Source organism: Sciurus vulgaris (genome assembly GCF_902686455.1).
Source record: "Sciurus vulgaris genome assembly, chromosome: 10".
Taxonomy (NCBI): Eukaryota; Metazoa; Chordata; class Mammalia; order Rodentia; family Sciuridae; genus Sciurus; species Sciurus vulgaris.
Genome location: NC_136470.1, coordinates 105,508,481 through 105,525,024, shown reverse-complemented (window position 1 = coordinate 105,525,024; position 16,544 = coordinate 105,508,481). Strand labels below are relative to the sequence as shown.

Sequence of the window (16,544 nt, the reverse complement as noted above, 5' to 3'; positions counted from 1 at the left end):
AGTCCAAACGGACCAGTTTCTAAACATGCATAATGTACACTTACAATAAATGTCATATCTATGCAAACACATTTGACAATGTAATATGTATATAAGTATATATGTGTGTATATATATATATTTTAGAACTTATTCTACCAAATTATGTTAACTACTCAAAATTAAATTGGTTTATCCTCTAGAACATATCTTATTTCCTTTGAAATCATTATAAATCTATTTTGATTTTTACTATTTTTAAATGTTATTAAACTATAAAGCAATTTTAAAATGTTATTTTAATGTCTCAGAGTGATACTTCAATTTATAATTTTATACTGCTAAATTATCTTCCCTGTTAAAAGATCATCTCAGTAAAGTTTAAGGAACATAGCTATGAAAGTCCTCACTTTTGAAAAGTATTATTATTATAATCATATTCAAACTTGACATTTTTTGACATAAAATAAGGCCCCATGAAAAAATCTGAATAAAATTTATTTTGAAATCAAAATGTCATCATTTTTGGGATCTGAATCTTTATATTGCATGAACAATTTTAGCACTTTATATGTAATTCAAATATGAAGGAAAATGGGAGCTGTATCTTTAGCATCTAATAACACAGTGGTAAACTATTTACCTTGAATCTGCTGCTTCAGTAATTTTAATTTCACTTTTCCCGAAGAAAGCTATAATAATGAAATAAATACTATTTGTCAGGTATACATCCTCTTATTCAAAGAAAATTTAAATTACTAACAGAAATATTAGAAAGCTGTACCATTTTGGTACATTTTGCACAAAAATTAACAGTGAAAGAATAACAAAATCAACAAGAGATCATCACCAAAGTATATATTCATCTTTTAACTAACTTCAGAGAAAATTCATAAATGAACAAAGAAATATTGCAAATACCATACATATAAATCAGCTTTTAGAAAACATACCAGAAATTATTTTTAAACAAAAAAACACATGTTGTCATGAAATGATTTTAAGAAAGGGCTAGTATTCAAATATCATAAAGGTTTAGTAAGTCTTTTCTATTTCTATGCTTTCTGAAGCACACAAAGTCTAATATTTGTATAGTCTGAATCGAAACTGAATTCTGACTGAGCTGTTCTGCTTACAAAACTGTAGAAGCCAATATTATTATCTTCTTTGCCCAACATTAAGGAACCACATGCTTTAGTATCATAATCTTAACCTTAAAATATATTTTCTATGATCCCTTCTTTCCTACATTTTAGCCCAAAAAGTGGAGTAAATAAGATTCACTGTTGGTTATTTCAAATAAGTAATCACTTAAAATCCTTGGATTTTAACATTTTATGAAACAACACAGACTTGCCAATTGAGTGTATTTGCCTTGGTCTTACTAAAACCAACATTTAAAGTACACAAATGAGCATGGAGGATGTTTTGCATTTATACAGACACTGTCAATTCATGCCCAGTTTTCAATTTGCAATTTACATGCTCAATTGCCCAATTTGTACATGAGAATATGAGAACAATGGCTGCCTCAATATCTATGGCTGTACCAACTGCAGTCATTTTTGAAAATTTAAGCCTAATTATTCTCCACGGTTTTGCTTCGAAGAGGCACTTATTGTTCACATTCTTTGAAGTAGCTACTGAGATGTTTTCTGTACCAAACACAGCAGAAAAGAAAATAGGATTGAAATAATCAATTTTATATGAATCACACTTTTATTTTTAAGTTGGTAATGTTATACAAGTTACAGATAATTTCATCTCATTCTCATAACTAAATCATCCAATATGATTGCCTTAATGATACATCTGAATTACAGTATGAGCCGCATGGTTGTAGGCTACTTGGACAGAATGAAGACATGCGTCAAAGCAAAATGAAACAATTATTAGAAGAAATTTTATAGTTTGTTTTTATTACTATATTTAATATTTTCTGTTCTATGAATATAGTCCTATATACTTCAAATTGTTAAAATTACATAAAAATGTTTTGGTGAACTAGCCACTAGCTGCTATTTTTAGGTAAAAAAATTTCTTCAAGTCTGGTTTTTATTTGTTTGAGAAAGGGTCGGGTGGTGGAGCGGATTAGGCTAAGGATACACACGTATGTGCACACATGCTCACTTATACATACACATATATACATATGTACAAGTATGTGTATATGTACATGTACATACTCAGCATCAGAATTCGATGATCTAGGCCTATGTCCTACTAACCCACTTGTGCCTCTACTAGTGGGTGTTGAAAGAGTGCCCTCAGGGGCCAGGATAGCTCCACTGGATGTCTCGTTTGAGCCAGTGGAGTCAAGCCATGCTGCTGGCGTCATTCTCCCTGGTGTTCACAAATGCCCCCAGCTAGGCCCAAACTCCAAGCCACATTTTCAGGTATTCTCCCTCTCAACCCAATTTTCTACTGCAGCTTTATCATTTTTTTTACCTATTGTTTTTCCATCCAGGCTCCCCTGCTAATCCACAGAATCCCTATTAATAGTCATTTAATTATCTTATACATTAACCCTTCCTAAAAATAGTTCCCCCCAAATTTCACATTGACTGAAACCCACCTTTTGTTTGATACCAGCTTCTCCAAAGCACTTCCACAGGCACTAGATCCTTTTTCACTTCCCCTCATTCACCAGGAGAGGAGAAAAATTTCTCCCGAGTGCTGTTCCCAGAATATTGATGTTCCATCATCGTTCAGCAAAGTCACCTTTACTGAAGGTTCCACTGTCCACTTATTGACTTTACCAATACCTAGCATCACTTTCCACCTAAACCTCAGCAACTTGCTGGATGTTTCTCTTCATCACATTTCTGGCTGATAATGTTGGACACTTTGGTGTCCATGTTTACTTGACATCTTGGTACTGAAGACCTCCCAGCATGCTGATTACTGTGAACATCTGAATGCCTTTTCAGCTGTCCCACCATTATGACCAAATCCTTCACCAAGCAGCATTCTGGATGGCCACGCCTTCAAAATCCCAAACTCAGAGTTTCTCAGTGCTCACATTAACTCCTTATCTCTCCCAGTTAGACTTCCCATATCTACCAACTATGGTGATGAAACAATACCATGGAGTTTCCTACAAATCCATGCTGAATAACCCCAGCAGACCCATATGGTTTGTCCCCAACCATTTATTCATTTGCTGCTAAATTCCCATCGTGATTCCCACAGTGGCCACTCCAAACTTTCTCCAATCCCAAGACCTCAAAATTCATCCCATTTTCTTTCCTTCATCCGGGAAGACAATACTGCCTTCAACATTCAAGAATGTTGGAACCTTCCTATTATAATCTTCCACAGTATTCTTCCTCACCTCCTGCCAAACCCAAACTCTAAATTTTGTTTCTATTTTCACTTATTGTTTTCTTTTCTCTCTTTCTTCAGAAAAAAATGTGAAGGCTTCTTTAATGAATCCCCTTTTCAAAGACTACATCCCCAGCAATGGGCACTTCTCATCTGCATCTTCAATCTTTCCTCTAGTGCACATACTCAGCCTAAAGATCACATCATTTCCCAATCCTAAAAAGTAATGCACTAAAGCATTTCCTTGAACCTGTTCAACCCTTAAAAGTTGTTCTCTACTCTCATGTTCAGTGTAACAAGTTTTTATTCACTGCCTTCCACACTTTTTCAATGACTTGAAATCTACTTTCACATCTAGTAATGACCTACCTAATCATTATATTCACATTTGGAAAATTTCCATTTTCCATAAATACACATTTAGTTTGAGTTTTAGGTAATATTACAAAGTGACTTCACATACATCGTCTCACAAATTGCTCTAAGCTCTGTGAAGTAGTTACAAATGTGGCTTGTTTATGAATGTGGTAACAGAGGTAAGCAGAAGTTAAATGACCTGCCTGAGATCACAGAGTCAATGATCTGAGTCAGAATTTTAATCTATAGAGTTTAATACAGTATTTCTCAACCTCTGGACCACAGACACTTTAGGTCAAATAATATTTTTGTTATGGGTCTGTGCAGTTCATTGTAGGATATTTTGCAACACCCCTGGCCTATACTAACTACATACTTTAGCAAAAACAATTAAAAAAAAAAAAAACCCTTTTCAGTGGTAACAACTGAAAATGTCTCAGTCACTGCCAAAACTCTCCAGGAAAGCAAAATTGTCCCCTTGAGAAGTATTGGTCTAAGTGGATACTAAGCAGTATGTTTTGTTTTTCACAACACAATGAACAATACTGATAACTACATATTTTCTAAAACTGCACCCCTTCACTTTCGTCTTCTAAGAAATTGTTCTACTGTTGATTCTGCTCTTGCGTTTCTTTTTCTTGTCTGGCCTTCTTACCAGGAAGTTGGCAAATTGTTTTATTAGAACCAACCTAAGAACCAGCAATCCAAATCAAGGCTGACACTTGACCTTGAGCAAGTTACTTTACTTCTTTGAAGTTAGGTTACTTCCTCTGTGGCATGAGAATAATAAACTGCCTATTATGGGTTATATAAGTACTTAATGAGATTCTAAAATGGAAAAGCAGCTTAACTATTGACTTAAAAACATATTGAGTAAACACTAAGGTTTTTGCTACCACAGGCCACATACAGCCTTTACTTGATCTTTATTCAGTTCACCTCTTTTAATACTAATTCTTAGGGACACAATTGCTCTCTGTTTTAGCTATCACATGAAAATTCAAACAAGATTCTAAAATTTTGCATCAGACTTTTTCTTCCCCTCTTTATGCTATCTCCTACTAAATCCTGATTGTGACATTAATTATGTTTGACTTCTTCCTTCTTACTACTTTTTGGTTTAATATTTCCCTTTATAGTTCTTCTGCTTCTATTCTAATTCATGCACCTTTCATCTGATTTCCAGATTCTTTGAATAAAATTCCAGATAGTGTTAGTCAGATTTTTCACTGCTGTGACTGAAAGACCTGACAGCAGTAATTTTAGGAGGAACGTTTATTTGGGGGCTCACAGTTTCAGAGGTCTTAGTCCACAGACAGCTGGCTACATTCCTTGGGGCTCGAGGCAAGGCAGAATATCATGGTGGAAGAGTGTGGTGGAGGAAAGCAGCTTAAGACATGACACCAGGAAGCAACCAGGGGGTGGCGGGAGAGAGAGCCAGAGAGAGAGAGACAGAGAGAGAGAGAGAGTGAGAGAGAGAATTAGATGGGGAAAGAGAGAAAGAGAGAGCTCTCCTCACCAGGACAAAATATAAATCCGAAGAACCCACCTCTTCCAGCTACCTGCTACCTGCCTACAGTTATACATCAATTAATCCCTCTCAGGGGATCAATTTACTGATTGGGTTAAGGCTCTCATAACCCAATAATTTCATCTCTAAACCTTCTTGCATTGTATCACACATGAATTTTTGGGGGATACTTCATATCTATTTTTTAAATTTTTGTTTGTTTTAGTTATATTTAACAGTATAATCTATTTTGATATATTTATACAAGCATGAAATACCTCTTATTCTAATTAGGGACACATTCTTGTGGATACACATGATGTTGAGATTCACTGTGGTATGTTCATATATGAACCCAGGAAAGTTATGTAAAATTTATTCCACTGTCTTTTCTATCCATGCCCCCCTTTCCTTCATTTCCCTTTGTTTAATCCAATGAACTTCTGTTCTGTCCCTCCCCCTTGTTGGGGATTATCATCCACATATCAGAGAAAACATTCAACCTTTGATTTTTTGGAATTGGCTTATTTACCTTAGCATGATAGTTTCCAGATCCATCTATTTACCTGCAAATGACATAAAGACATTCTTCTTTATGGCTGAGTAATAATCCATTGTGTATATATAGCACAATTTCTTTATCCATTCATCTGTTGATGGGCATTTAGGTTGGTTCCAAAGCTTAGCTATTGTGAATTGTGCTGCCATAAACATTGATGTAGCTCCATCATTGTAGTATTCTGATTTTAACTCCCTTGGATATATACCAAGGAATGGTATAATTTGGTGAAAGGGTGGTTCCATTCCAAGTTTTCTGAGGAATCTCCATACTGCTTTCCAGAGTGGTTGCACCAATTTGCAGTCGTACCAGCAATATATGAGTGTACCTTTTCCCCACAGCCTTACCAACATTTATTTTGCTTGTATTCTTGATAATTGCAATTCTGGTTGGAGTGAAATGAAATTTCAGTGTAGTTTTTAATTTGCATTTCTCTAATTCCTAGATATTTTGAACATTTTTTCATATATTTGTTGACCATTCATATTTCTTGTTTTTAGAAGTGTCTGGTTCCTTTGCCCTTATATTGATTGGTTTACTTGGTTTCTTCAGTGTTAAGCTTTCTGAGTTCTTTCTATCCTAAAAATTGACATCTTATCCAAGGTGTGGGTGGCAGATTTTCTCCCAATCTGTAGGCTCTCTCTTTATGCTCTTGTTTCTTTTGCTAGAAGAAAATGTTTTAGCTTGATGCCATCCCATTTATTGATTTTTTTAAAAATTTTACTTCTTGTACATTAGGAGTCTTATTGAGGAAGTCGGTTCCTAAGCCAATGTGTTGGAGTATTAGGCCTACATTTTCTTCTACTCGAATTTCTGGTCTAATGCCTGGGTCTTTGATCCACTTTGAGTTGAGTTTTATGAGGGTGAGAGATAGGGGTTAAATTCATTCTACTACATATGGATTTCCAGTTTTCCCAGCACCATTTGTTGAAGAGGCTCTCTTTTCTACAATGTATGTTTTTAATGACTTTGTTTATATAAGATAAATGTATTTATGTGGGTTTATCTCTGTGTCTGCTGTGCTATTCCATTGGTCTTCATGTCTGTTTTGGTGCTAATACCATACTGTTTTTGTTACTATAGCTCTGTAGTAAGATTTAAGGTCTGGTATTGTGATGCCTCCTGCTTCATTTTTCTCATTAAGGATTGCTTTGGCTATTCTGGGCCTCTTATTTTCTTAAATGAATTTCATGACTGTTTTTTCTACTTACATGAATAATGTCATAGGAATTTTAATAGAAATTGCATTAAATCTGTACAGCACTTTTGGAAGTATGGCCATTATGACAGTATTAATTCTGCCTATCCAAGAACATGGAAGATCTTTCCATCTTCTAAGGTCTTCTTCGATTTCTCTCTTAAGTGTTCTGTAGTTTTCATTGTAGAGGTCTTACACCTCTTTTGTTAGATTGATTCCCAATGTTTTTATTTTTTAGGCTATTATGAATGAGATAATCTTCATAATTTCTGAATGCAATTGATTTATGGATGTTAATTTTGTATCCTGCTACCTTGCTGAATTCATTTATGAGTTCTAGAAGTTTCCTGGTGGAATTTTTTGGGTCTTCTAAATATAGGAGCATGCTGTTGGACAACAGAGGTAGTTTGAGCTCTTCTTTTCCTACTTGTATCCCTTTAATTTCTTTCTTTTGCCTAATTGCTCTGGGTAGAGTTTCAAGGACTGTGTTGAATAGAAGTGGTGACAGAGTGCATCCCTGTCTTGTTCCAGTTTTTAGAGGGAATACTTTCAGTTTTTTCTTCAGTTTAGAATAATGTTGGCCTTAGGTTTAAAATATATAGCTTTTACAAAATTGAGATATGTTCCTACTATCCCTAGTTTTTCTAGTGTTTTGAACATGAATGGGTGTTGTATTTGCCAAATGCTTTTTCTGCATCTATTGAGATAATCATGTTGTTCTTGTCTTTAAATCTATTTATGTGATTAATTACATTTATTAATTTCTATATGTTGAATCCACTTTGCTTCCTTGGGATGAACCCCACTTGATTACAGTGCAGTATCTTTTTAACATGTTTTTGTATGCAATTTGCCAGTATTGAGAATTTTTGCATCTATGTTCACCAGGGTTATTGATCTGAAGTTTTCTTTTCTTGACGTGTCTTTATCTGATTTGGTATCAGGGTAATACTAGCTTCATAGAATGAGTTTGGAAGGGTTTCCTCCCTTTCTATTTAATGGAATAGTTTGAGGATATTTGGTAGCATAACCAAGGGATCTTGCGTGACCAAGTGATCTCAAAAATGATGGGAAGTATAAAAGATACATCTATTTATATTTATCTCATCCTTTATTAATTTCTGTACTTTTGTTTTATAATATATATGATGTTGGCAAATTTGTATGTATGTGAATCAATAGAGGTACATGTGTAAGACATCTGTACTTGAAATATATTTTCTGATGTGCTACATGTTAAAACACTTAAGAGACTAGTTACTGTATAGGTTATTAACTCCAAACACACTGGATACTTGAATAAGATCAACCATCATAAATCATTGCCTTAATCTTGCTATCCTCTTGCTACTCAAAAACTGTCAAATGATAGGGAATTCCATTCACCAAGTAAAACACCAATAATTCTCAACCTGGCACTCACAGCCTCCTATCTTCTGTGCAGTCTTGTTCTGAGCTCTCCTTCTACAACATCCCACCCTTCTCCTCTTTCACTATCCTAAATTATGTTTGTGAGAATATGGATTATGAATTATTCATCATTTTTCCTTACAAATATGTAAACCTTCAAATATTTCTAGAACTAAGCTATTATTTTTCATACACACAGTATTCATATACTAAATGACTACACAAAAGTTATGTACTGACTTTTACTATAAATATTTTTTAACACACTTCACATATTACATTAGATAAGGACCTCTTGGAGAACAAAGATGACTGTAAAACAAAAAAGCATTACATAAATGCCAATAAATAAGTCAATAATCATGTTCAGTTATCAGTCAGCATTTTTAAATATATTATATTTACAATATCATCTGAAACAATGAACACCACCTCAGAAGGATAATGAAATATTAAAAGTGTATTATACACCTTTAACATCCCCCTCAAAATTAAAGAAGCATATCTCACTAAGGTAGTGACATTATAGAATCAGATGCTTTTTGAAGCCAAAGAGTTTAGAGGTACTGAGTAAGATGTTTGTAGGTGCCAAGTGACCCAATGAAAGTTTAATGATTGGTACATAAAAAAGAAAAAGCTGTACAAGTTAACACTTACAAAGTCACGAGTCTTGTACTAAAGAATCCAGAAACAAAGCTGTTTTCTTTATATAAGCACACTTGCCTGGTTTTAATCTTCAACATAGGACAATGTTATATTTTACAATGCACAGTAAAGATAAAGCAAATCTGTAGCTGTGAAACTGAAATATTTTTTCTTGGGTATCTTCATTCATGGCATCAATAATATAAGAATAATTATTATTGAGACAATATAAATCATTAAACCAATGTGAAATGATCCAATGGCAATAATAAAGATTATCATTTGTTATATCAAATAACATTAGCTTTCTCCTTGATATAGAACTATATGGTTATATTTCACATACTTTAAACTAGATCTGAACAGAATGAAAAAACTTTGTTTAAAATTTAGAGAAATTTGGAATGGAAATATTCACTTTAAGGTAAATTTTTGAAAGTCAAATTCTACATTAAAAAAAACATATCTAAATATTGAAAGTTGCATACTAATAAAAATGAATCAAAATCTAATATTAAAAAATTGATTAAACAAGAATACTGGATGCCTGAGTCCAGAATAGAATACAGGAACTAAAATAATAACTTATTTCTTCTTGCCTATAAAATTGCCCGAGAATCAAATGGTATCTTCTTACCTTAATGGCATTTCCCTTATTTTGTGACATCATATATGATTGATAACCCAATTTGCCCACTTTTCCAGATTTCCAATGATATCCACTTGACCTTCAATATATATAAAGAAGACAAAATGTAATTACTAAAAACATTTCTCCTTCTAATGATAACAAATATATTTTATCTGTTTCAGGAAATAGAAATTCATCTGTTAACATGTAACAAACCACCACAAAATGAAAAGGAAATATCAATAATGGTCCAATATCCTCAGTAATTTTAAATAGCTCTACCATATTGTGACTTCTTTGGAGAAGTGAATAAAAGTGAAATGTAAAAACAGAGTTGAAGAATTTCATTGTTTGACATTTACAATGACTAAAGATAGTTTTACTGATTTTTAGGAAGCTTTACAGATTGTCATGCAGTTTTAAAAATTAAGCATCACCAGATGTAAATAGGAAAAGGAAGCAAAACAAGACTCACATATATTCAGCAGATCTAAAAAGTTGTGAATTTCTTATTAAGACTTCAAAGAAGCTCCCATATTGCAAGGTGACAGAGATTGCCAAGACAAATTTTAGTTTTACAGTTTTAAATTAGTATTAGTTGAGCCTCATGAAATTTGTCAAAATTACCAGGACAGGGAGTCCAATTCTTATTTAAAATATAATGATATAACACTTTGCTCAACTTCACACAGGCAACAATTAATAAAGACAAACCGGAGAAAAGTAGACTTGAATCTTCCTGACTAGCGGGTGGCCTGTTCTCACTCTGGCTATGACATTTACTCTGTGTAACCTTAGAAAAGAGTGTAAGCATTCTAAAACTTCAGTCAAGCTTTAGAACTTTTTTTTAAATCATGCAAAAAGGTTCCACAGTTAAGGAAAACTCGCTCTTGGAGGCTGATTCCAGGGACTCTGATTCCCAGATGAATACCATGATCCATTAAGAAGTCTAAACTAAGTACAAATTGATGAACATAAAGAATGAGCTGCTGCATCACAAAGAGGAAACAGTGAAACGCACAATGACAGACACTATGTGGTGCCTCCATTAGACCATAGCTCTGGTTTGTCAGAGCATGCATGAGCGCCAGTGCTTTTCAGAGCTGGACTCTAAAGATAATATTTTCAGAAGGTACTTTGTAGGTATTCAATGGTCATCACCTTGATGACCAAGCAAAAGTAAATTTAATGTTCAAAGTGATAATACTTCATATATCAGCAAATGCATAGGAAATATGAACTCTCATTCTTTAGAAGAAGGTTGTACATTTCTGAAGACTTTTTGAAAACAAACTCTCAGCATCTATTTACACATTCAGCTCAAATGACAGAGGTAGGAATTTATCCCACAGATGTCCTTGCATGTAAGAAAAATGCATTTTGAAATATGTCCATGGTAGCATTTAGGATCACATAACTGGAAAGTTAATGTACTTGCATATGTATAGACTTTCACAAAATAAGAATTTGGGGAAAAACATTTTAATCATTAAAGTGGTACCAGAAAATTCATTGGAACTCGGCCTCAAGCTAAGAAGGTTATTTCCATTGTACAACTATCAGCTCTGACTCTTGTCATCTTTGTTTATTATTTTTACAATGAAATAATAGTCTCAGTTAATACATATATAAGCACTATATTAGAGAATTCTTATTAATAAACTATCAGGTCACTAGTATTGGCTGAAGATATATCAAACATACTTGTGGGTTTTAATGATTCTAACAGATATTCATGCAAACTCCTGCCCCAAATTTTTAAAAAGAGCCCTAAATATAAACTGATCCTCATGAACAATTATACCAATTTTCTGAGAGCAAAGAGAAAAGTTCTCATTGCTGCCCTAAACATTTCAGACCGTAAGTCACTGAGAAGTGTGATATACAAAGAGAAATATGAAAGGATAAAACCAAATAAAGTTCAGAAGAAGCAAAATCATGGTAATTTAAAAACCAATGTTCCTCATATTAATGACACAGAAACAAAAGTAGAGGGAATTTAATATTCCTTATTCATTAGGAAAAAATGAGAAAATATCCAACCACTAAACATTTTTATTGGAGTAATAACACTGAAAAAAATAGTTCTTTATATAACTCAGTTTAATCCTCTAAAATTCTCTAAAAGTTTCACCTACTTTCCTTCTTCCTTTTCTTTGCTTCTTATAGATTGGAATTCTTGTAATTTCTTTTCCATTTCTTGGTTCTCCAATTCTAACTGTACTTTCTCCATTCGAAGTTCTTGAACATTTCTGAAAATATGAGATTTATATATAGAATATTCAATTGGAGTAAACAAATAAGTAAAATTCCAGGCAAAATAATTTCATATGATCTTTTGCTCTTAAATTAAGATAATAATTAAAGAATGAAATATTTTAACTAATTTCTTTATACTTCTTGAAATATGATCTTTATAAAGCTAGCATTTGACATTCATTAATATTCTCCTTAAGCAAGGTATCTCTTTAACACTTACACTTTGCTTTTTCTATTACATTGCTAAATGTTTAAAATCATGATTCACTTTATGTATGAGCTATGTCTTTATATATTCAAATATCTATTGCATATGAGAAGAAAATTATTTTCTAATTTCCATAATCTCTTTCTTTTAGTTGAATTCAAGTAGTTTAAAACTATTATTTTTCCATATAGGAACTGACAGATTGGAAACCTTAAATAAATCTTACCTTTGCATCATGTATGTAGAAGGATAAAAGCAGAGGGTGTTCGGAACTTCTTAGGAAGAAGCCCCCAAATTAAGGTTTTTAACAGGAGATTCTCACGCAAGAAATTTTGATAACACTACCTGAAGCTCATCAAGCTTTCAACACAAGCTATTTTCCTCACTTTCCAATTTTGGTTTCCTATCAGCATTAGTCATTGACTCTCTCTTTTACAGATAGAAGCCAACATAATTCTCTAGATTTTATTATTATCTACCATGAATTTAAATCCCTTCATAACGACATTTGTGTTCCAAATTCAAGTGGTGAGGGCAAACAGGCACTCTATAGCATGGAACAAAACCAAAGAAAAATGGAAATCTGAAAAAGGAACTCATCTATAGAGGTGTAAGCCATCGCCAAAAAGCAAGCAGGTCAAGCGTATTTCCCCAAATCGACATAATCCAGGGAGATATCTCAAAAGTGATAGGCAGCACAGTCTGTTCAGAGGGTTAAGAGAAGCTGACTGATACAGTAATAAAGTCATTGTTTTCATTATATCTATGTCAGAAAGAGACATTCAGCTTCTACTACACACAAGCACTAAGATAGGTGAAAGGAGATGAGACACAATGGAGTTTCCTGTATGGAAGGGAATCCAGCCAAGTGTGAGTGACTGTGATACAGTGTGATGGTATTCTCATCAGGGAAGAACAAGGTGCTACCTAAGCACACAGAAAGGTCATGTGCTCCAGTTCTAGACTGTAGAAACACTTCATGGTGTAAGCTGAAACATAAAGGAGGAAAGGACTAAGCCAGTTAAAGAGGGGGTGAGAGCAGTATTGCAGGAAGAAAGTAGAGTGCAAATACAGATAGAAAAAGTAATGAGTAAGTCAAGAAACTAAAAGTTCCCTCTGACCAGGCATTAAGTATAGGATTAGAAAAGTGGCAAGAAAAGCATCCACTGAAGTGGAAAGTGTTCAGGTCATGAAAAACCTCCTTGTAAGCCAAGAGAAATTGGGATTTGTGTTGTAGATACAATAAGGATCTTAAAAGAGTTGATCAGACTTGCATTTATTTAGAAAGATCATTCTGACTGTACTATGGATTATCAATAAGAAGATGCAAGGCCAGAAGCAAAATAGTCAGGAGGCTACTCCAGTAATCCAGATAGTAGAGAGGTTATGCTAATCTGACAGAGTAGAGGTAGTGGAGAGAAAATGGGAACATTTGAAAAATGTAAGAAAATATAATTAATGATATTTGTAGACTGATCAGAAATAGATGACTAATAAGGGAGGGGATAAGAGAGAATCTAAAACCAGGAACAGTGGCATCTGCTTGTAAACCCAGCATCAGGAGACTGAGACTCTAGGAATGCTTGGGCTCAGGAGTTTGAGATTAGCCTAGGCAACCTAGCAAGAGCCCCTCTTAATAAATCAATTAATTTTTAACAAGTTTAAAACAAGAAGGGAATCTAAAATAATCCCAGGTTTACTGCTTGAGCAATTAGAGGGGCTAATGGTGCCATTTTCTGTTCAAGACCATTCTGAAGAGGGTCAGACTAATTCAGGTTTAGTTCTTCATATGCTCTCCCTGCTCAAAGTCTCATCAGCTTACATAAAAAACTGCTGCTTCCAGAGGAAGAGTTCCAAAGCACAAATGTGATTGTTACTCATTTTCCTAGAAGTCTTTTAAGGTTTCCAAATTCCTCATTTTAATAGAGAAAAGGGAAAAACTTAAAAAAAAAAAAAAAAGTCAAGATAAGATTAGTTATCAAGGGACCAAGTATATATGTTTGGATTTTATGAGTTTCAGACAAAACAAGGGCTTCCTCCTGGAAACAGCCTTAGACACATGGCTGGAAGGGAATACATAGGCACTAAGAAAAGCTAAGTTCGATCCTGGAGAGACCATGTCAACACAGCATATACAAGAACAGGAGATAAGATTGAAATGAGTTGGAAGTTAGGAAAGAGACAGAAAAAAGGAGTGAGAGAAACCAGAATCTTAAGCACTATAAACACAATTGTTGAAACAATGTCCAGTAAAAAGCTTAGAATGAGGAAAGGGTTAGGATGAGGACTTCATGGCCATTAGCACAGAAGATGAGCTTCATCCTGGTTTTAGTGGGTTTATGGATCATGAGTGGGTCAGGAAAACACACAGGTCAGGAATAGTGTATTTCTCATTTCAAAGATAAATTCCAATCTCCTCACTATAGCATACATGTTAGTTATTTATCTAGACCCTGCCCTTCTCTCCAATTTGGATAGGTCTATAATCCTCAGCCAATTGAATATGTCTGAAAAGTCCCAACACTACATAGTATATGTTCCTTTGCAAGTTTCATCAAATAGCTACCCAAGAAACCACATCTTTCAGACAAAAGTTGGACATCTCCTTACCCCAGAAGCTTGGGCCATGTTCTCCTAGGTCCCTGTGTTTATATGTCACACCATGCTTCATACTACATTGTCAATGTAATTTTAGTTCTTTGCATTCTCTACAATCTACTTGAGGGCAAAGACTGACTTCTCTTTGTATTAAATATTAAGTGCAGTATGTATAACATGTAATTAATAAATACCTGTTATATGAATGTTTACAGATATAGACACAGAGTTGAAGCATATCACTGAATTTTTTAAGTATGTTCTTTCTCTTTTATAGTAATTAGATAGCTCCCTTTATCACTAAAAATGAAGGTAATGTGTAATAATGATAATGCCATATATTTGCATACCACTTTCCACAATGCTTTTACATCCAGTATCTAAAAAGTATCTAAAAAGAGAACATTATGAAAACTCTGAAGACATGGAATAACCACAGGACAATTAATCTGAATCAGGGACTCAGAAATCAAGATTAAAAATTGGCATTCTGTCTCCAAGTCAGGCGAGTTGGCTCATAGTGATATTTGAGAGAAAGACCTTGAGGATTTCCAATAACTCTAGGAACCTCAAAGGGAACCAATGTGTTGACCCTTCCTATAACCCTACAATGTCATGAAATTCCCAAGATACCAAGAACTGGGTGGCTCTGGCCAAAGACAAACCCTGTCAATCTAAGACAGACAATACTCTTCCTGGGAAGAAGTGTTTCAGAAAATGTCTCTTATGCAGAGTGCTGAGGAAGATGTTTTCTGTTCTCTGTTTGAAGTCTCCAATCTTAATAGTCTCCTATTTGAAGTTTCTCCTTATATTTCAAAATGATTCTTCTTTAACTTTTAAAAAAGGGTCACAAAATGTTTTTAATCTTCTGTTATAATGCTTTAATGTCTAATGAGCCCCAACTTTATTTATATCTTTCACTTTGATTCTTGTAGAATAAATAGTCCTCATTTTTAAAACTATTACAGGTTTATAATATTTAAAAACCTTTTCTCTTAGTAGATAAAAACAAATTTGAGTTTAAATTAAAATATACAAATTGACAACTATATCTAAGAAATAAATATATATGTACTTACTTATATTTTAGCTTTACAGAATTTCCTGGTTTTCCCCAAGGAATAACTACAAAATCTTTGGTGTTCATGATTATTGTTTTAAATTATTCCAGTTTGCAAAAACTTCTGAAAAAATAAAAGAGACAAAAAATTATGCCAGAGGTAAAGCAGTATGAACTACCAGTTAAGGAAAACTTTCATAACAGAAATCATTTTGAGGAAAAAGGATGAAAAAGGTGAACAACAAAAAATTATAGATTAAATAGGTTTTAAGTTATGTAAAATTTACTAATGAAACTGATATTTCATCAATATTTATACTAACAAAAGACTGGGGAAATATTCAACTAAAAATGAAGCTAAAGTACATATTCTGGCCGCTATGGGTAAACTGTAAAAGTATATACTGTCATGTCCCATAACATTTCAGTCAATGATAAACTAGATATTTAACATGGCTCCTTAATTTTATATTACCTATTGGCATTGTAGTGATCTTAATTTGTCTAAGTGCACCCTATTATGTTTCCCTAATGCCAAGATCACCTAATGTCATATTACTCAGGACATATCCCCACTGTTACACAACATACCAATGTATATCAGATATTTGTTCCCATTCAAAAATAATATACAAATAGGTTCTATATAATGCAAAATGAAAAGAAGCTTTAAGATACAATCCAAACCCAAAATACTTGTTTTTTACTTATATGGCAATGTAAAATGAAAATTAAGGTATATAGTAATTACCCAAAGGCATTCTAATATCCTCATTTATCAAAGAAAATTTTAATGATGCTCTTTG

The 16,544-nt window shown here is 33.6% G+C and overlaps 1 protein-coding gene across 1 annotated transcript in view; it reads right to left on the bottom strand.

Annotated features, from left to right (window-relative positions):
* ZBBX (zinc finger B-box domain containing) overlaps window positions 1-16,544 on the bottom strand; it is a 175,089-nt gene that overhangs the window by 149,094 nt on the left and 9,451 nt on the right. Inside the window, exons 2-5 of the mRNA XM_079101028.1 lie at window positions 15,758-15,862; window positions 11,752-11,865; window positions 9,620-9,710; window positions 623-671 (exon numbers count right to left, since the gene is read on the bottom strand). Of these exons, the coding sequence (XP_078957154.1) occupies window positions 623-671; window positions 9,620-9,710; window positions 11,752-11,865; window positions 15,758-15,825 (322 nt within the window). The 5' untranslated portion in view covers window positions 15,826-15,862. The remainder of the gene's footprint in view (window positions 1-622; window positions 672-9,619; window positions 9,711-11,751; window positions 11,866-15,757; window positions 15,863-16,544) is intronic.